At 38.5% G+C, this 23,037-nt stretch overlaps 1 protein-coding gene across 1 annotated transcript in view; it reads left to right on the top strand.

Annotated features, from left to right (window-relative positions):
- hs6st3b (heparan sulfate 6-O-sulfotransferase 3b) overlaps positions 1 to 21,757 on the top strand; it is a 63,633-nt gene extending 41,876 nt beyond the window's left edge. The window contains exon 2 of the mRNA XM_051404594.1: positions 15,496 to 21,757. Within this exon, the coding sequence (XP_051260554.1) occupies positions 15,496 to 16,264 (769 nt within the window). The 3' untranslated portion in view covers positions 16,265 to 21,757. The remainder of the gene's footprint in view (positions 1 to 15,495) is intronic.
- Positions 21,758 to 23,037: the final 1,280 nt, after the last annotated feature.

Genomic DNA, 23,037 nt, shown 5'->3' with positions numbered 1-23,037 from the left:
GCCATGGTTAAAACCTTTCCAGTGCTGCTGGCTTGATCCTCTGTGCCAAGCAGAGACTAAAATGAGCTTCAGAAAGTTAGATAATCGGCCTCATCTACATGACTCTCTCTCAGCCCAATAATATTTACAGTAAGAGGCCCTCGCTTCATTATGCTGTAATACTTCAAGGCCCACCTGGCTGGATATTTGTGGAGACAAAATTTTAAAGATAATAATTAGGGAATAGACTGAAAAGCATAATTTTGCACACATACATTGCACAACAGTCCAGTGTGCAATGCAGTACCTCGTGGGGTATGAAAATATCTATTTCTGGATAACAAGGAAGAATCAAGCAAAAGTACAGCCAAGTCAATATTAGGCCTCTTTAGTGCTGGGAAATGTTTCCACATCAATTGCCCTTCACTTTGTTCAACTTGGCCAAGAGTTACATTGGCAGAGGAGTCTGACCATTAGAAATGGGCCTTAAAGGAAATTAAAGCTTTTATGTATCATAATTGCAGCCACTGCGATTTGAAAGGAGAAAAGTAACAAGTTTGATTTACTGGAGCATTATGGTATTTGTAAGAATAACATGAAAATATTTATTACTCGTATTACAACGTCTCCTTCTCACAGAGGTCTAAATCTCTTTGCCGATGCAGTTCAAATAAAGCAGACCACCGAGTCTCTTAGGGTAAAATCATATGGTCATAAAATCAATGCCAGTTGCGCTGTTCTTTATTAAATGTATTTATTACATCTTAGTGTGGTTCAATAAGCAGCAATAGTAAAAGCACTAAGATTGTTGAAGTTATTGTATTGAATTATCTGGAGACCGTCAATCTGTCAGCTTTGCAGATTTAGAGATTATCAACTATGAGGATGTTAAGATCTAGTTGATTCATAGAAATGTTGTCTATGCCTATCCATGAGTTTTTAGTGTAAATGCAGTATATTATTTGATATCTTATTATTCTGTTATTAATATCTGACTTTATGTAATCTCTTAAGTCGACCAAAAGAAATACATAAGTGCAAATCTAGAAAAGTGATGCTTGTGGTCGAGTATTTCTTCGAGGTTTGAGTATATTTGTTACTGTGAGGTTTCCTGGCAACCAGTGGAGACTGTGTGACTCCAAGAAATAATGTGCTACTTACAATGTTAAGCCTGGTAGACAGATTTTATTACATTTGGACAGAGTCAAGCCCTTGTTGCCACTGTTTGTGCTAAGCTAAGCTAACGGTCTCCTGGCTGAAGGTTCATAGAAATATTGCTGTATCAAGCTTCTTATATGACTTTCGGCAAAACAAACAAACACCTAATAAACATATCAAATGCAGTCTCCCTCAGATGTACTGAACGCTTTAGCATCTTTCAGCTCATTGTTTTGGTTTTACGGCCCACAACTTTAATGTTTTTGTTCACTCTCTCGGCTCTCATCAGTCACTAAGCATTCAGTACAGCTGATGATGGGAGTGTTAGTTAAAATCCGACCTGGTGGTGGTGCTAGATGGAAAAACCACAAATGTGACACTCATGATGGCACTAAAGGAAAGGGATCACAAAAGTCTTCATCATCCTCTGCCCCCGCCTCTCCCTTGTCAAATATCCCCCCAGGAGAAAAAGAAGTATCACCAGGTAGTATTTGTATGTCAGTGCCTGTGAATAGTTGCTGATATCATTAATAATGTTTCCCAGGGGGAAATTACTACCTCAGCAATTAGTGTATTGCCCCAACAATGATGATGGTGATGATGTTCATGGTCAATGATAATGAAATTCCATAAAGAGGATAAAAACTATTACTTCTGACTCTAAATGATATTTTCGTGACATTAAATGTGTACGGTGAAAGACTAAGAGGATGAAATAGTGAAGCTGTGTGTGTGAAAGTATTGGAGATGTAAGACTCTCATGGCAGCCTGCAAAGCTCTCAGTATCTTCAGCTCTGTGTTATGTGATGTGACATGTACTGTGGTTTCCACTGCCAGCCTGTGTACTCACGTCTCTCCTCTGCCTGTATTATTAATTCAGAGACCATGTGAATACACGCCTTGTCTCCTCCTACACTGTCTCTTGGAAAGATCTTTGAAAGAGAAAGATTAAAAAGAGAGCATAATTAGACAGGAGGATTTTCACTATCATGCTAATTGAAGCTTTGCTGTCATATTACAATATCTAATTGGTCTCAAATTACAGAAAAGCAATTACGACAGCAGGGAGTAGCTTGCCACTGTAAAGGGACATTCAGATTTCCTGTCCAACCTATACTTTTCACCTCAGTATATAGTGTCTAGTTGTGCCGTCATTTTCACTGTAGAGCCACTTGTGTCCAAACACCCCACTTTAAAGTCCTTAAATGGCTGTAAATAGAGTTGCATTTGTGCATTTCAGCAATATCACATCATTAAGAAGTAGCATATGAGATCTATTAAGACTGTAACACAGTTATGTAGCTGTACTGACACTACTTAACTGCCACTTAAATCTTTGTTCTCTGTTGCCTGACAAGCTGAGGAGGTCAAACAGGTAATGTCCCAAGAGCTGAAATGAGATGACAGATCTCATTAAAGATACACAGGCATTCAGATTTGAGTGAAGATGGTGCCGTTCCTGAGCTGCATCCCCAAGTATACAGCTTGTAATTTAGGTCTTGCCCCTGGTAAAGACTTTTTCTCTTTGTTCTATGCAGCTGCTCATTGCGGTAAGGTTACCCTTTGTGTTTGTGAATCACGCACCTTTGTGTCAGACTGCGGGGTGCGCGAACGCCACAAAGAGGATAAAGGAAGTGAGGCCTGAACTGACTTGCAGCATATTTTAAATCTGAACAGTGTGTGCTGACTTCACCTCCGACGACATTTTATTATGTTAAAGCAGTTGGTTACCTGAGACTTCACTCCGCACTCACTGTGTTTGGGTGGTACATAATTCGGCTTACCTTGCTACCATCCATGAAGTGGTTTCCTGTGTCTCTGCTCAGGGAGATTGTTCTGTAAGCTTCTGTATCTGTTATCTTGGCTTAATCGAGTACTCCACCAATGGAACTGCACATTGCATTTTAGAAATCCCCACATTTTTCTTCATTGTCAAAACCTGGCACCTACATTACACACAATGGAACTTGACCACCGACAATCAGGTCAGAGATTCTGGTGTGTCATGCGAGTAGTGGATAATGTAGCCTCAAGCCACTACCCTCAAGCAGAGGCAGAGGCAGAAGGGTGTCCAGGGCTATCATGGCGTCCCCCTGAAATCTGATTGCACCCCTTTAGGAGTGGAAGTTTTTAAACCAGCCCCTGACCTCAAGCTGATGTAAGCGGGATACAGAAATCTGTTGAGCTTGCTTGTTTTTAACTTCACACCCCCAGATTTGTTTTTTATTTTCAAATTTAAGCTCTGCTGATAAATTGCCTCAAGTGACATCACTTGAGGAAGTTTCCATAGATATTTGGCATTTTCCTTTTATGTTTCTGTTGTATAATAGAATGAATGAAACGTTTCCCTTTTGAAGGGCAATTTTTTCCCTTGTTGTTATCTGCCACTTCTAGTACAAGCACTCTCTGTATGCACACCATGTCAAGTGCTAGCAATGCCAGCTTCCTGACAAGTAAATGAAAGGTCCCATCGTTCTTCTTGTTTCTTCCCAGGTGACACCCCCTGTCCCCATTCCGTCACCATCAAAAGCCGAACAAGATGCCGAGAACCTCAAAAACGGTCCATTATGGGCTGCCAGGGGGAGTGCAGACACCATTAAGGAATGGTATCGGTTACAAATAATGCATGTCTCAAGTCTCATTCTCATCTTGTCTGAGAGAAACAGGACAGCGCAAGATGTACAGATGCACCGCAGAGACCCTGCATGTTGAATCGCTCTCACAGACCAAGGACATCTCCTCACCAGAGACATGGTGATGAGAGGATGCAGACAAGAGCTTGCCATATAATCCCACTCTAAAGCCACACCTAGGCCTATACAAACAACTGAAACAAACCTACAGTATTGACATTCTAAGCACACAACATTTATGTACTCTGTTTATTACAGCATATTGTGATTTTCTTTATTGTCCTGCTATGGGGATGGAGGATATACGTAATGTCACAGTTCATAAAGTGGACTGATAAAGGAGAGCCCTCATCAGTCTCAATCACCTTACCGGCGGTAATATCAATGTCACTTTTCATGACTGCTGAAATTAAAGACCGCAGGGATGGAGGAAGTCATTACCTAGAGAAGTCATTTCTCTTTAAGCGTCTTTGCACATGGCATATGACGCAGTGCTCAAGCACAAAGCACTTACTATAACATCTCTAAAGTGGTAGAAGATGCACTAATCAAGATGAATTATAATCAAACGCTTTTGTTAATGCTTTTTGTGCACCGTGAGAACCCAGCCTGTTCAAGAAATCCTTCCGATAAAACTTGCACTACGCTGCATTATCTCCCTGTGAAAGATTTTATAATGAAAGGTGCAGATAACAAAGCGTAACATGCTGGTTTGTGGTTGATTAAGATCACTATCACTCTAATACAAGCTCACCTCCTATTGTGTTTACATTATATCCGTGCAGACACAATAAGTTATTTGATTAAAAGACATTAATAGCATATATCCTGCGATGAGTACAGCTAAAACGCTCTATTAAAAGTAATTTCTGCAAAATTCAAGATTTTAGAAAACCGCCCATAATGTGTGAGTACTGAAGAACTTCACAGATAAATAGCTGGATGACAGCTCACTTGTGTTGTTGGCCATTTCAAACATAGAAGAAAGTCAACACTGAGCCGATACCAGCCCTTCCACTTCTACTCACATGACAATCTTAAGATGTAATCTCAAAACTCTAAAGGCTCACTCTTTTACTGTGAGATGCCATTAAGGTCTGAGGCGTTTATGTCTTTTTAATGAGAGAGCTAAATTGCCTTCATACGCAGTGATTTTTGTGCAAATGAAAGCCTTGCCGACTGTGAATGTCAAGTAGACGACTAAATGTTCCTCGGCACATTGTGGGCCACGGGCTGTAACATTAGGATTCACGCTGATGACCATGTGATGAAGCCAAGCAGTACTCTCTACTGGAAAATATTTAAAATGTAATGAAGAAAATGCCGAACTCTAGTAGCACGCAACACTGTCATTACAGTGCGTGACACAAAAAGAATCTGTATCAGAAAAAAATAAAACAAAATTTGCTTCAGTGCAACAGACTGTGCCAAATATTCCTACTGCTGTATCCTTTTGATCAAGAATGACTTGACACCCGTATCCCGCTGAAGATGCCTGATGATTCCTTTGGTGCAAGTAATGTCTGAAACATCTTCAGACACAGCCAGGATTGTGACAGTTACAGCAGAGGGTATCAGTTATTTAATACTGGCAATATATTTGGCACATAGCCCCAGATCACCTCTCTACCACCTCACACTTTATGTGCTTTGACAGCTATTACATCTTCATCTAGCTGCATCAGTTTGTCTGAAAATGTCTCACTTTGCGGTAAATGGCTAATTATGGTGATCTAGGCAAACAGAGATGTTATAAAAAAAAATCTTAACTTTCTTCAGCTTGGTTGCCGTCACGTGATTTAAGTGGGGAATTTCTTTTACACCATGGTGGTTCAAAGATGGTCCCTGGCATCAGATTTGTATGTCCTCTTTCATCTTTCTTCGGCCATTCATGGACTTCTGGACAAAGGCCTTTGACCCATACACAGTTAAGCTGTGACCAGTTCACAAGCCTCTAATTTCCAGTGTTTGTTCAGCTTGCTGATCAGTTCATGCATCACAGATGTATTGTTCCTCAAAGCTGTTCTAAGCTACCTCTGTGACAACCGAGCAAAAAACATGCACTGTTTAATTCTGTAAGTTGGGGTGGAAAACTGATCAAACTAGTATTTACAAGGCCAAGAAGTAACTTGCATACTTAAAAGCGATGGTTTGGGTTTTTTTGAATCGGGGGTGTATGAGGTACTTATCCATAGTCAGTGTATTACCTACAGTAGATTTGTCATACCCACAGTTTAAAGCTAAACAATGCCCAGCTTCAGTTTCCAGTTGGAAAGGGCTGTCTGACCATAAAATAAAGCAGTGAAAATATTCAAAATACTGATATTGATTTTTTTACATGGGCCTTTTTCTGGTGGCTTAAATATGTTTTGTTGCTGCCCCCGATCCACAGCTCATACTTTACTTAGCTTCCATGTTGGTAGTCCTGTCTAGTTCTCCTGGCGACTTGCCGAACGCTGTCTAGAATTAAGGAAATACACTGACTATGGATAGGTACCTCATACAACCCTACTTCAAACAACCTTAATCTCTTGAAGTTATGTGATCTGTTGCCTCTGCCAAACAAATTGCAAGAAGTTTTATTTTCAATCTTATATTAAGCATATTCTTGAAACAGGCTATAATTGTACAAACTGACATGCATTGCCATCCTAGCTAGTAAGGGAGTTTATTGACTTCAGTATAACAATGCAATATAGAAAACAAAACTTTTAAGTATGACGTAAAAACATTAGGTATTCTCTCCACACATAAATAAAATAACTGCACCATGTTCCAACATTTCATGGCAACTACGCCCTTCTTGTCTATGCCTATAAATAGTGAATTAGGATGATTTAATTCATGCTCAAATTTTAGCTCTCATGAGCTCATAATAATACATGTTCATTCTTTATGCCAGTGCCACATAAGCATACAGGCTTTGTTCAGAGGGTGTACAACTCCATCTCCCTAGTTTGATAGTACATGCATGATCTGGTTAGCTGAATGGTTATTTGAGGGTTTAGTTCTCAATATGCCTTGTACCTGCCTCCTCCCTTTGCTTGTACACATTTGATCATCTTTTCATGGTTTTTATGTCAAGTCAATCTGAGTACAAAACGTAGTGTGTCCTCACTCTTAAAAACGACAATTTTTCTCTCACTAAAGCTTGTACTGATAGGAGCTCTGCTTCTTATAAACAGGTTGGGTTTAGTGTAGCAGAAGATTTTAGAGGTACTTAAGCCAAAAGTGAAATCAGCACAGGAGAAGGTAGCTTCAGACACTTTCTTTCTTGATCTTTGTCAGTGCTCATAATTGCCATGAGGTTTATTTTGCTTTAATTTATATATCCTGCCATACAGTATTTGCTACAGTAATTGTCATAGTCTGTAGGGGTTTCAAGTAATTTACACCCCTACATGCCCAGTATGAAAAAACAGAAAGTAATAGGAATTCATTAAAAAGGGAAAACGTTTTCATATACAACTAGATAACTTCCGAATAAATGAGATATTGAGACCCCGTCTCAGGCACTATTTCTTATTATTAAATGAGAGGAGGAAGTAAATGTGCCGGTCTCTTTGTTTTAGGTTTCTTAATTTATAATTAAAGAATCAGTTAATGCTGAGGCAGTGTGTTGTTCAATAGATTAGATTAGACACATAAGTTGAAGAAGCTGTTCACTGGCAATATATTGTATGTTGAATCTTTTATAAAAGGTTTCTTACAAGACCTTGAATGTTATTAAACGCAAGGGAAAAAAAGAGATTCTCTGATCCAAAAAAGATATGCGGCAAAGTCTGAACATTTGTCGTTGGCACTGCATCAGTCAGAAATTGATAAATAAAATGCAATTAAGATTGTTAGGTAACACATCCCTTTAAAGCTTTCCTTCTCAGGAGGATGTAAATGGAAGCTTCCTTTGAGAACTGTTATCTGATTGTTTTCTTTGCTCCGACTGGTCCTGCTTTTTTGCTATTGAATAAAGGCTTCAGTGCCATGGCTATATTAGATTTTGAAATACACAATCAGATTTAGGCGTACACCATTTGAATGGCTTTTCAGCAATTTGACCTAATGTTAGAAATAGTTAAAAACACTGCAACCACTCAGCACAAAGGTAGGCATTATTTTTCCTCTGTGTGTAATTTGTACATTCAGTTCAATTCAAAGTGGCTTTATTGCCATTGGAAACAGGTTGCATTGACAAAGCAAATGTGAAATATACAGATTAGTAAAAATAAGTAGACTTGCAGTTAAAAACTATAAATACATGTGTGTATTTGTGTGTGTGTGTGTGTGTGTGTGTGTGTGTGTGTGTGTGTGTGTGTGTGTGTGTGTGTCTAGGTCAGTCACTGTCACTCAATATATGCCATGTCTCCTTCTCCTATATGAGTATTTTTAATTCCTAATTAATAGTTTAATTTAAGTCATTAAGCTCTTTGAAAAGAAAGAGTTGAGCTTGTTAAGGTAAATGTTCCTTATTGCACTGAATGTTTTACATTGTAGGAGTAAGTGCATCTCTGTCTCAACCTCACCTGTTGAACAGTGACCACAAAACCACAATTTTTAGTGTCTTCCTTTTTCAATTGCCAATCTGTGGTCACTGAGCCTGCACTTGGTTAGGATCTGTTATTGTGCTGCTACAGTGCTGCTGCTCTGCTTACAGTAGAGAGATATGCTGCCAATTTAAAATCTCTTTTCTCCCTTTTTTTTTCATTCAGATCTACTTAGTTTCTTTTTTCCAGTGTTCCAAATAGTGTTGTTCCTTTTTATATTGTGTTATCATTTGGTTTAGTCTGATTGGTGTTTGGAAAGTTGTGTGTCTGAGGGTGGCACTTCAGCACTAAATGACATAGAGGACTTGTTTCTGTGCTCAGCTCTTGGTTTTGGAGAGCTTTGGAATAGAGGGTATCTAGGGGGCTGGATTTAATGTGATTAAAAATTTGATTGCTCTCTTTGCTCTCTTGTTAATTATCAGTGGGTATCTGCCGTCTGCTGTGTACATGTAAAATGTATTTGCAGAATTCTTTATGTAAAGACTCCTGTTGGATGTTTGTCCAAACGGGTATCATTCTCACTTTCTGGTTCTAAATTGGGGTGGGAAAGTAAATTCATAGTGTCGAAACCAAAGCTACAGGCTGTGAAAAAACGGCTCTATAAGGTCTTACCCTTTAATACGGGCAGAGAGAAAAAGGACTGTTGCAGAGTTTGGCTTTGCTTAAAGAAAGTCCAGCTTGGTTTTGTGTTCTTGTAAAGCTCTAGGTGAGTCATAACCTCATGTAGTCACACCTGCTGTGGAACAAATTTCTTCCTCATGATTCAACTTGTGTTTAACAGTTTGTACTTTATCCTTTTTGTTTGAAGCTGCTGATAAAAGCCAAGCTTCCAATAAATCCCCCACTATAGTATCTACAATATTTTAATTCACAGTGAATGAGTAGTGCTCATGGTGTACATCCATATATCTGTGTATGAGTGTTGGGATTGCACCTCTACAGTTGTTTGTTGGTTAAAGGGAAGCGCTGGGGCCATCTCGTTGAGAGCTTTAGCTGAGGGCAGTGCCACTGGCATACCTGTATTCCTATTGTGTCCTGCTATTGACTGCTAACAACTAACATCAGATGTACTGCTCAGATGTTTGAAGGCTGTGGGAGAACACAACCACATACTACCTGGAGGAGATTTTTTGCCGTGTGTATAACATACAACCCTCTCTCCTGGAAATTACATTTATATCATACTAATTTGTTTTCATAATTACGTTGTGGTTGATTATGTTTACAGGCAACGTTATTCGAGTGAATGAAACATATATTCATCTACTGTGCCACAGTTGCAAGGAATTGGTTGGTTATGGTTTTGAAAGCTCTTAAATGTCAGATTTAGATCAATGCAGACTTTTAAGTATTAAACCAAACCTCAATTTTGAAAATTAGTTGTATACGAACATAATTTCATTGGGTTGATAATGTTATATGTCTCTGTGCACTCAGTATCTGTTTCGTAACACACTCCACGGCCCACTGTCAACATGGTCGTTAATAAAAAGATTTCCTCAGCAGCAGCTTGCAGTCGTTCTCATGTTCCACTCTTTGATTTCAGATCTTAAAATACAAAACTATACCAGCCTGAAATTGTTTGTTGAGATTGAATCAGACATCACTATGTTGCCTTCTGCACTCATAAACTTTTATCATTACCACCATGATTTACCTGAATGAGGAGTCTCTCGGAAAAGGCCCGTAAAAAAAACAAAGAGTGAAGAAGGAGAGTGATAGTTGTTTATATGCAGTGCCTCAAGTGGAGTGCAGTGAAGAGAGACAATGCACAGCACAGCCAGAGATAAACAAAAGTGATACAGAGGGAGATTGACGAGTGAAATCAGCAGCGTGATTAATGTGACAACCTTTAAGAAAAGGTTATGGATCCAGAGGGAACACTAATGTCTAACACTAATGTAGGACATGGAGCAGAAGCAGAGTGGAGAAAAGGGCAGGAGTCAAGTGAGGTGCAAAATTACAGGTATAGGCCATTCCCACTGTACTGCTCTTTACTCTCTGCTCCCACATTCACCTCAAGGTTTGGATATTTTGCTTCTTTAATGTTCATACTGAGTGATTTTTTTTTTACACACTGTCCCACCTAATTTAAATAATATTATGTCATAGTATGTTATGTATCACTAATGCCACATAGCATACTGCATAATGCAGCTGGACTAGGTTTAGTCAGATATCAAACAGTAAAATGGGCTTGGAAATGTCAAAACTGCCAATCAGACAGTCAGACTGAATTTAATTTCACCTAATTTGTATAAAATATAAAATACATAATACACAATAAATCTGCTACACTCATTTATAGTGTTGTCTTTACAGCTCTCTTTCAATAGATGCACACTTTAAGTATGAATAAAAATATGATTCTAGTTGTTTGGCATAATATTACAGTATATAACTGTGATGTTACGTGTACAGTCATGTCTGTCTCTCTTGTGTTCAACTGCATGAAGGCAACCATGCCCTAGAATGACAGTGAAAAGATGTTTAAAAATGTTTTTCTTAATGCTCCTGGACTGCAGTGGAGTAATGGAGAGAAATCAAAGCTGTTACATTGTGATGATAAATCAGAGAAGTCAGCAGACTGTATACAGGTAGAGGTTTGGACACACACACACACACACACAACACACAGTGTCTACCACATCCCAACAACATCAGTCAGTCCCACTGTTGTACTGGGACATATTCTGTCTTTACTTATTTACTGCTCAGTGTGTTAGCCTTTGCACTCAACAACTTTCTGCTCAGCTCACAGAGATATATTGTTTTGCTTTTCCCTATTGTCTAGCCCACCCTCAAGCACCTGCAACAATATCCAACTCCCACACATGAATGTCTTGATGAGTGAATTCGGTTCATCCACTTCCAAGCACCATGTGCTCAGGCTGAAAGTACAATGTCCCTTTTAGCAGCCTGCAATCAGGGAGAAGCAGTGGGCTGAAATTGTGTCATTGAGGCTAATTACGTGAAATTAAAAGCAAGTAGTCTGTTGCACATTGGCTGTGGATAAAACTGTTCCTTTGTAGGGCTGTGACAATATTTAGGAAGCTGGTTATTTATTTTTTTTTGCCTTTTTTAGTTGTTTGGTTGCATAGGCCATTGATGTGTCCACCACTTTGGTCCAGACTGAAATATCTAACAACTATTGGATGGATTGTCATGAAACTTTGTTACAAATATTCCCCAGAAGATAAATTGTATAATGACTTTTCCTCCAATGACAATGACATTTGAGTTTTTTAGGGAAATGGCTTGACAACAAAGGATTGTCATTACATTTTGTGCATACATTAATTTTCCCCAGAATAATTAGCTTTTGATTCTCTGACTTTTAGTCTAGCACAGGTTGGTTCCAAATACCTGACACTGAGTTACATACATACTACATAGGTACTAACTGTATACATTACATATGTCATTCTTAGTAGTATACTCTTTCAGCAGTTAGTATACAGGTAATCAATATATTAGCCTACTGTTTTTAAACAGGAAATGATGCAATTTGTGCACCATGTGAGGGTAATCAAACTACGACTTTTGAATACTGTTAATTAAACTTAACAAAGACACAGCAAAATGTTATTCCAAAAATGTATTGTTAACATCTCCTGGTGATCCTGGAACTGTTTTATTACCATATATAGTAAGTGAGGATGTAGCTGTGTTTAGCTCCTCCTGTTAGCGTTTTTAGTATACTGACTGTATACTTTTTTGGTTTTCCAGTGTGAACACACTAAGAACTCTTAGATTTGTAGGATTTAGGACACAGAGGACTTGTTTTCCTAAGGCTCAAAATAGCCCTTATATAAAATGTTAAGACACAGAGCAATTTTTTTTAAAAACTTTCTTTCCCAGCCATTGTCTCAAATTGCTGTAATACATTTTTAAAATGCATCAGTCACACATTCTGTAATTTTCATGCACACTGTATTTATTATACAATTTCCATATCCATTAATTACATCTATACACTAAGCTTCAGTATGCCTGTCCGTAGCTCCCATCTGGTTCCTTGCTTTAGTTTCCATTTTGAATTCCTCTTCCATCTCAGCTTAATGGCACCTATTTAGCTTGTGCTCCACTGAAGTCGGGCTGCTGGTGCTGCTGCTTTAGAGATGAGTATTCTGGGGCAGAATGAGTTGCAATGTGCCTCCTATCCATTATTGATCCATGATTAACTAGAGTTCAACGCAGTTCTTGACTCCAACCAGGCACATAATCGCTGCGGGGTATGGGTCCCCACAATATATACAATATGGACATGTATATATATATTTATTGTTCTTATTATTACCCCCGTCCTAGTGTCTGACTGGAGATTTCATCCTTGAATCCAACACACTAAAACAGGCTGGGAAACCTTGGCAAAGAGATGGCGCTTTGGCACAACATTGCAAGACTGTATATTATTAAAAGGACAGCTGCTTCCTACAGTTTCTTTAATTACAACCATCTACTGGAAAGCAGCATCACAGTGTAAACTTTTAACAGTACTTTTGATAGTCAGTGTGAAATGACTGTAGGGGTGGTACTGATGATAACACAGGCCAGAGGTAAGAGAAGCCTGTTAGCCTACCCCCTCCTCTCCCGACAGCCATCTGTATCACTCAAGGAAAGCCTCCTCGAGACAGCTCTGCACACCCGTTGATCCTGATGCATTTTGACACTGATGGTGCACACAACTGACCTTTGGGCTGTCGAGTGCACTCAAACAACACTTGCTGCATGTGTTTATGTCCCAGAGACAGTCTAATGAGGATGTATCCGCAGCCAGCCAACTCAAGGAGCAAGTGCCAGGATGCAGCTGCTGCCACCAGGGCTGTAATCACAGCCTCTTGGCTGACTCATATTGGATAACGTTGTCAGTGGTGGCATTCCTATGGTACAGTTAGGACAAATCTTCCACAGATAAACTAGACATATTTTTGGCAATCTTGCGGTTTCTTCAGTCAGATGATGTTGCTATTTGTTCACTTGAATACGTCCAAATATTTTTTTTGTTTCTCAGTGTGTACTCATCTGAAATGTGATATATTCAGAAGACTTTGCTTTCTACCATGAATATTCTCTCAGTGTACTAAACCAGGGTTGACATTTGATTGAGGTTGGACAAATAGGTTAAATAAGCTAAATGTAAGCCACAAATAAAACCTTAATGCACAGTACAAGAGCTCACAGGTTTGGAATTGAACCTTATTGCACTTAGTTTTCAGGATATATAAAATAGCTTTTCCTAATGTACAAATTATTGGTATGAGAGCCTGTTCTTTGCAATTTACAACACACTTTATTTACAGAATGATTCCTACAGGGAAGAAGCGTCCTTGTTTATATTTGACAGCCTGTCTACACTTGACGTTGCAGACATAAAACACAAATAGACCATGCTTGATTTTTGTGATGATCTCTTCTGGAAGGATAATATAAGACTGGCTAGGCATGCAACTAACTAGATGTTTTCATTAGAAATTCATCCGTTGATTATATTTTTGATTAACCAATTAATCATTTTGTCTAAAAAAAACAGTAAAAAAGGGAAAACTTTAATCTGCCCAAAGCCCAAGCTGACATCTTCTAATGTCTCATTTTGTCTGACCAATAGTCTCAAACTTAAAGATATTTATTTAATACAATAAAATAAATAGCAAATCTTCATATTGGAGAATTTAGAACAAAAGAATGTTTGGTGTTTTTGCATAAAAAAATAATAAAATCTATTATCAATAAGGTTGGCAACGTATTGATTAATTGACTAACTAACACAGCCCTCCATCCTCATCACAGGCACATAGTGAAGGAGACTCTGTCAATGCTTGTGATGTAATCTCAGTGTTAGAGCTGATTTAAGAGGACAAAAATTTTACATGTTGAAAAACAAATACAAAAATCTAAACAAGTATAGTATATTATATTATATATTATATAGTATATTCTCCCTTTAAAGAAGATTATATTTCAGTGCGTGTACAATTTCAGAGATTTTTTTTTGGCCTATCAGCTGCATTGAATCCAACCGTGAAGGACAAGGAAGTATAAGCACAGGAGACTGTTTTTGTAGCTCTTTTATTTCCACTCCTGGGCAAGACTGTGTGGATGTTTGCTGTGTTAAAAGAACTGAGGCAGCACTGAGAGCAGCTTTGGAGTCAGTGTGAAATCTCAGAGCTGCACTCCGCTTTAGCTGCCCGGACTGTTCTCTTGGGAGGGGGTTGCATCATTAAATATTCACCTGGCACTCACAAGACATCACCTTAGGAGAGGTTTACCTGACCAACACCTGTCCAATCTTTGTTTTCCATCAGAATGTGCTTTGACGTATCTGCGGTTCAGCAGAGTAGATCTCCTTGGAGGTCTTCAACCTTGGCATGAAGGGCAGGTTTAACCCTCCTGTGCAGGTTCTCAAGCAAAATATCAACTTAAGAATAAGACTCATGATTGGATTTGTACCCATGCAGTTATTATAGATTTTTACTAATATTGCCATTCATTTTAGGGCACAAACTGTCTGTCTTGCTTCCTGAGACACCTCTCGTTGAATGCTTCTTTGTTAACAGTGCAGAAAATCAATGCATCTATGTTAAGCTTCCTCGTTTGTCTTCCATGTTCAGTGTCCGTCCTTTTGCAATGATTGAGGACATAGTCGATCTCTGGGGCGAGGCAATGGTTTGCATAAAAAAGAATAGCGCTCATATACCAGTTCTTCACCACCAAACTGCCAGCCAAGTTTGTTTTCTCCTGTAATGGCCTGCTGTGGGTGACAAATGATGGGTAGGATACCCAGTTGAACGTGCGACAGATTTGAAAAATTGAAACCTCATTATTTTGTAACAGTGGCATGTTTGGGATTTAGTTGGGTCAGTGTTACTTACTTTCTGTATGTCCGTGGATTACCATTGTGTCTTGATTCCCAATTATTCTCCATGTTGGCAGGTGGAAGAAATCTGTGGAACGGAAAACGTTCTAGCTCAATTTTGCAAAATCATTTCTCCAGTGCAATGGTTCAATTTTCAAGGGCAATATATATAATAATCTCATTAGTGAGGCTTTCAGTTTGCCAATTAGCATTCAACCTTGAAGTTTCATACACAGACAAAAGTCACCATCTGTCAGTACAATGCAGGGCAGCCCTCTGTGATGATGATGTGCTCACAGCTCTCTAACTGTGTTTGTTTTGGCTGCAGGAACTTCTACTACATCACCATGCTGCGTGACCCAGTCTCCCGCTACCTGAGTGAGTGGAAGCACGTTCAGCGCGGAGCCACATGGAAGACCGCCCTCCATATGTGCGATGGACGTTCGCCCACCCAGGACGAGCTTCCCACCTGTTACAATGGGGATGACTGGTCCGGTGTCACCCTGACAGAGTTCATGAACTGCCCATCCAACCTGGCCAATAACCGTCAGGTCCGCATGCTGGCTGACCTGAGCCTGGTGGGCTGCTATAACCTGTCTTCTATGAACGAGAGCCAGCGAAACCACATCCTTCTGAGCAGCGCCATGAGCAACCTGAAGAACATGGCTTTCTACGGCCTGACCGAGTTTCAACGCAAGACGCAGTACCTGTTTGAGCGGACGTTCAGCCTGCGCTTCATCTCCGCTTTCACGCAGATCAACAGCACGCGAGCCGCCAATGTGGACCTGAGCGAGCTTGTGCGCAAACGCATCGAGGAGCTCAACTTCTTGGATGTGCAGTTGTATGAGTACGCAAAGGACCTGTTCCTCCAGCGTTTCCAGTTCACCCGCCAGAGGGAGCACCAGGAGGTGCGCTTGAAGAGGCGTGAGGAGAGGCGATGGCTGAGGGAGCAAAAAGAGCAGGGCAGGCCATGGGCGCCCAAACACAGAGGGGGTGGAAATAGAGGCGGAAGAAGGGGAGGAGGGTTGGAGAAAGGTACTGACGGTGACTTTCCAACCACCACTGAGGACTACACAAGCCAAGTGGCCCGTTGGTGAGGCTTTGGTCTTAAGGGAGAGGAGCCAGAGAGAGATCCCTCACGGACTAGTTCAAACGTTTCCTTTGACTCTCTCTCTCGCACATCCTTTGTCTCACCATTAATCTGTCTCCTGCATCTGTCTGTTTCTCAGCTTCAGTGTGATCCGAGTGCTCTGCTGTTTCTTTATGAAAACTACCAAGTCTGTGGGTCTCACAGCAGCTCTGCCTTGGAGTGCCCTTTGGTGTCTTAAATCTTAAAATGCTGTTTATATATTTTTTTGTTGTTTCATTTTTTGCCTTGTTTATTTATCATGTGTTGAATAAGATAGTAAACTGAGGTGAAAAAAAAAACAAAAAACAATCAAAAGAAAAGCTGCCATAGACTGCGTTGCTCTTAATTTTGACATTCAAAAAAAGCTGAAGAATGTCCTTGAAGTCATTGTCTTTGTTGCAACTGGTAGAAAACATATTCTGTTTGAAAGGTGTAGTTGTAGAAGAAGTGATGGTTGCATGTCACACATCCACATTATTCTGACAATTGAGAGTGATTTCCAAAAGATATACAGTACTGTAAGCTGAGGTAAATAAAAGAAACCGCAATGTATTTATTGTATTTTTATTTAATGAAACCCTCTTGAAAGACCACGTGGTATGCATGTAGTACCTATGTTTTAAATCAAATTATAGAAGAAATATATCTGATGCTAATATTTTGGTTACAGTCCATTATAAATTATTCAAGTCTCAAGTGCAGTACCTTGCAGACTTTAACACATCTCCCAAAGATAATATATGATATACACACAAAGCTAATGACACTAATGTCATAAAGAGGTCATCCTGCTAAACAAAATAACTTCCCCCCGTACTTTTGGAAGAACATTGTGTTGCACATGAGAAAAGGAAACAAGTACTCTACGATGAGTATATTTTGTGAGTAATTCATTTTTGAAGTAGTGGGCTACAGAGATAAAAAGTTTGGTAAATAGTACAAGGGATGAAATGTGTCAGTGTGGCTGGTGTGTGTCTCGACTGTGAATGAGACGATCAGCATTCAGTTCTCACGCCCCTCCCCGTCACACTGGCTGCTTTTACATGTTTGCAGAGCTGACGGCAACTGCACAGTGGGCCGCGAGTGCACTCTAATGCCAGCAGAGTGCCAGCCTACAAAGACCAGCCTCAAAGCAGATAGTCGAGAAATAAAACACGTCTGTCATTTATTCTGCCCAATAGTTTCCAGTCCCTCAAATCCAATCAGCGCGGCAATACATGAAGATGAAAGAGGGCTTGTTTTTATCTGCTTGAATAGGCTTCAGTGATGCTTTTCATGCTCCTTATCTCATATTTACTCAAAACCCCTGCTTATCAAGTTAAATGTTCACTAAATGTCAAGATTGAAGTGGTGTGGCTGCTGCTTTTTTAACAGTAATTTCTCATGTTTCTTCTCCGATGCAGTTACTTATAAAATACCTCAGACAGCACACTTTTGTTTCATTTTAAAGAAGCACCTGTGTTCTGTCTTGTTTAAGTGATTCATCCAGCTCAAACAGTGAATGTGTTGAATGAATACGGCTTTGAGCTATTAGGAGCTGAATGTGTGCACTTTTTTTCTGTGGAAAGCATTTATGTCTGTATGGGTTCAGTGAGTGTGGATGAATGGGAAAGAACAAAGACTGGGTGTATAGCATATTGATAGCAGTTGATCAAGTGTTTCATGTGGAGCTACAGCACTGAATATTGAGTCATTCTGTGTATAATTTATAACTGAATTCATGCGGTTATGCCATTTGTGGTGTGTGAAACAGCATGGTCACAAAAATTAAAATAATCTGAACATTGTATTTGCTTTATATGCTTAATGCTCAAGTCTGCTCATAACATTGAATATTTACACCCAAAAAAGTCTAATCTGCTTCATCAGGACAGTGTGAGAGTGGTTTGAATATGATTTTATTGATTTGTCCAGTCCAAGAAGTACTCTAGTCCTTTACTTAAGTGAAAGTACTAATCAAGGTAAAACTACTCCAATGCAAGTTACTCAACTACTCAATTGCACTCAAAATTATTCTATACTCAAGTAAAAGGTCAGCAAAATGTACATGAAGTATCAAAGTAAAAGTAGTTGCAATAAAATCATAGTTGTTTATCAACATGTTTAATATTGTACATGGCAAATAAATAAATATATATAACTAGATTGTTACTGATACTGACTGAATACTGATGCATCAGTGGGTAAACAGAACTTTACTGGCTGATCGAGGGGGAGCTAGTTTTAACTACAACCAAATTAAACTATGTGAGAAGTTCAGAAGTGAAAAATCTGTTTGGTGGAACACATCTGAAACCTTGACGAGCTTTGAAGGGATCACAAGCCAAAAAATGTTGGACACCACTGGTTTAATCTAAACAATGTGTTGTATTTTATACATTTAGCATATGTATTTAATGTAGGATTTTAGTCAATCAGAGTAACACTTTCTGTGTAAAAAGTACTTAATTTCCCTCTGAACCGTAGTGGAGTAGAGGTAGCATAAAATAATAATAAAATGTATAGTGTTTGAGTAAATCTTGTTATTTTACTGCTAGATTTGATTGACAGCCGCCAGTCACTGTCATCTCACCAGCTATCATCAGATTTTGATTCAAATTAATCCTGATTGGTGCTCAGAAGAATGTGATCCCATTTTTCCATCTGAGCCCCACTCACTTTATCCCAGTCAGTAGAGCACCAGAACCTCAAACACATAAAGTGACATTTCCTTGTAATGGAGTTTTTTTCTTTTTTAACAAAGGCCTTTTTTACTCATTGAAAAGTCACAGCAGGAAAATATTAAAATTAATGATGGCTGAATTCCATTTAGCTGCTTCAGTTTTCAGGTCCTGTTATTTTCATTAATGTTTATAGCAACACATGTTCCCTTCTTACTATGTCAAGTAAAAAAGTATGCTGTGCAAACTCTATAGCTGTTATAGACCCCAGGAATATTTCTTTTTAAAGTGGTTATTTCCACTTTATTTCTGAACTGCTTTTAATAGGCTAAATCAAAATGTAGCACTGCTGTGGGAATGATACTGCTCCCTATGACAGATGGCATCAACGCAGCATGAGTAGAAGTGCCATATAGCTATTAATGAAACCCTTCTTTTGGTGCTCTAAATGTGCTGAAGACCAATACCCAAGTTTTATATGTATATGTATATATACACACATATATATTCGGGCTTTCCCTGACTAAAGTTTTTTCTAATCGACTAGTAATTGTTACATCAAGACTTCAGTAGACATCAACGGTTTATGATAATAATTGAATTATTTATATTTTTAACAGGCACCTGTGAAATGATATTGGCAAAAATGATAATGAATCTGAATGTGTCAACTAGCAAAAAGGCTGAACATTTAGATCATTTATTTCAGCACAATATAACATCGCACAAATTGCGTTGTTCAAAACACAGAATAAGTAACTTCCACCTTCACAAAAACAAATACTTGGGGATTTATCAACACGATGGATGATGTGCAATGTTACCTACAAATCAACTCGCTACAGACTAAAGAAAAGTGGGTCGACTAAAGCCTTATCTCAACGGTTGAGTCAACTATTAGGGGACAGCCCTAATATAATATATGTATGTATGTATATATCCATGCATACGTGTGTGTGAGTTCTGGAAAATTGAGGAAGGGATTGCTGTCTGCTTAAAAACTCTGAGCTGTAGTGCTTGATGAACCGCTGGGAGCTAGACTGCATTGCTGTATTAACTTTATATGAAGGAGCAGCTGAAGGAGTAAGAAAAGTTGGAACAGCAGGAAAAGGAAAAGGGTGCAAAATATAGTACAAGCAATGAAAGTTGTTGAAATTAGTGTTTTGGTGTAAGGACTTAAATGAGCTTAAGTGTACAGAGAACGAATTGAGGTGTCTTTGTTAGAATGAGGTAAAACAGCTGAGGTCTAAGCCCAATAAGCACTGCAATTATCTGCCGTGCACTAGAAGGAGATGAGGAGTTTGGGGGGGGGGTGTCTATGTTCTTTATTGTTATACTAACACCTGTGTTGTGCTGCAGTAAAGCCTTCTGTGAGATAAAGGTGACAGATCGGTCACTCACTAGAGATTCACATGGGAGGCAGGGAGCGATGAAAGGAGCTGAACAGCATTTACACTAATATATGTTAAATCTTTTGTAAATAACACCTGTGTTTATCTGTAATAAAACTACTGCGACACCAGAGAGATCAGAGAGTGAAGTCTAATATGCAGCCCTTAATCGGCTGTGTGTAATTAAAGGTTGCAATGGTGGCGGTAACTGCTGAGTGACTCCTGGGTCAAACAGTTCATTTAATGCAGATTAAGCTAAGAGGCACTACTCAAACTCTATATTTCTCATGGAGCGTAATTCCTATCGCTCAGTTTTTTATATAATGAAAGAGAGTGGTCTCTGCTGAATCCACTGCTGTAAAATATGCGTCCAGAGTGTTAAAAAAACAGTCTATTTCTGTTTTAATCCTACAATTCCAGATCCCAGTTAACATAGCAGTCAGTTGGGCAGTTGGATGGCTCTCTGTCAATTTGAAACTCATAGCGCAAAATGTATGTCCGTCTGCTTAGATAGTTACATTGTTTGCAAGAATATATTTTTTTTTTTTTACAGTTTGATGAAAAATTATGTATGCAGTGAAAACTGTAAGAGTAAGAGATTAAACTGTTGCCCAGCAAGCCCACCACTTAAGTTAAAGCCATTTACTGTACATCCATCGCCATGACATAATCAACAACATGTAGATAGAAAACTCCCATTTAAAGGGTGAAATCTTATCAAGTTATGAGCAAATCTTTTACCGAGGTCAGGGTTCATTTCTCAGACACCATGGCCACTCTCTGTGCTATGATTCATCTATGTCAGCCCTCTCTGTGTATTCCCTGTCTGAACACAGAAATTATGTAAGGCAGTTCAACTGCTGAATAATTATAAATAAAACAAGAGTATACTGTTCAAATGTATTATTATTTATTATTTCTATGACTTTTCTCTTAATGTTTGTTTTCACCATGACGATGGTGTAAAAAAGGAAAAGGAAAAGAAAAAGATGGGGAAAAAAAGCCAACCTGGATTATGCACTCAAAATTTGACATTCCCAGAAAAGTGTGACATGCTGCTTTGCTAAGGGAGCTTATTTATTTATCTATGTTTTATTATTTATTCTGCGACTCCATGAACATGAGATGATTTCGCTATATTTATTTGTTAGTTTTTATAACTTCAGTTGTTGCTAAAGAATGGCTTTGCCTGATTGAAAATACCAGTATTACCAACACCTCAGTGATAATGGAAGAGAGCTTTCTTAGTGTAAGAATTTCTATGTACATGTTAAAAGTATTGTGATGAAATGAACAGTCTAAGAGCCTTTTGGCGTGTAATATTTAATCTGCCATTTTTCTTGTCAGACCTAAAAAAAATGAGTGAATTCTGCTTAAGATATAAGAAATAAATGCATTGAATGGCCATGATATTATGATGTGTGTTGCTTTTATATTCTCAAACTAGATTTTTACTATATAGACAGTTTATTTTTAAAAGCAATGTACATTTATTTATTTATTGATTATGTGAATCCATCCATTCACATCCATCTGCTGTATCCACTGATCAGGGCATAGGAGCCTGGAATCTATCCCATCATACTTTGGGAAAGAGGAGGATGCCAGTCTACCTGAAAACTAAATATTACACTAAGGTTTTATATACTGCATCAGCCCATATGTACACATTTATATTAAAGATTTGGTTTAGAGTTGTTAAAATATTTAATATTACACAAAAAACACAGATGAATATGTGTTTACAATTTATCTCTTCCCAAAGAGACACTCAGGATTGATTCAAGAAAGTTGCTTTGTAAATCATATAAACATTCACAATGCAACTAAATAAACTGTATACTGAGCATAGAGCGTGATATTCACATTTTACCATATTTTAGCTCATATGTGATGCATACACAGAGAGATATAGTCACTATTCCTTCATTATGTAGACTGTCATTTAATTACATCACTCAACCAATTATAAAAACATGGAACATTGTCTTCTTATGTAGAAAGCATTTTTTTTCATCTTGCAAAAGGTCAAGAAGAAACCAAGATTCAAGGAACAATCAAGGTAATTTATTTATCATTATACAATATAGTACAAAGAAATGAAGAAGTCCTTTTATGCCACACACATAAAACAAATATTGAATTTATATAGGGAAACATATGTATATTGTACATTAGAAAAACAAACACTGATTTGATAAAGCAGGGTATGTTTTTAAAAAGGTTTTACCCTATAAAGGTGACCCAAAACTTACATTTCATGAAACGTATGTTACATGAAATGAACTGATTATTGTTCTTAGAACAATGATCACTTAGTGTGTGATAATTGTGCCAGAAAAGTAAAAAAATGTTCCTATCATCATTAAAATAAAGTTCCTCTGTACTTACTTACATTAACTCAAAGTGTTTTCCAAGGAACACTTTACATTACCGCTCTGTATCTACTGACACACAGAACTTTCTGCTTCCCCTCAGGTTGTACAGTATGGATGGCTAGCTCAGCATTTCACCAAGTGGCTGCCGGTGCAGCAAGTCATTTCCACACAGATGGTGTGACTGTATTATCTTCGATGTTTAACCGTAGGAAGTGTGTAATGACTTGAAAAAAACATAGTGTTGCTAGAAGACTGTGCTCTACTTTCTGAGCTTTTAGAGTCAGCACAAAATCTGGTGCTTAATACCAAACA

This window comes from Dicentrarchus labrax, unplaced genomic scaffold, assembly GCF_905237075.1.
Source record: "Dicentrarchus labrax unplaced genomic scaffold, dlabrax2021, whole genome shotgun sequence".
Lineage (NCBI taxonomy): Eukaryota > Metazoa > Chordata > Actinopteri > Moronidae > Dicentrarchus > Dicentrarchus labrax.
Note: the sequence above shows the minus strand (reverse complement) of the source record. Positions and strands in the feature narration are given on the sequence as shown.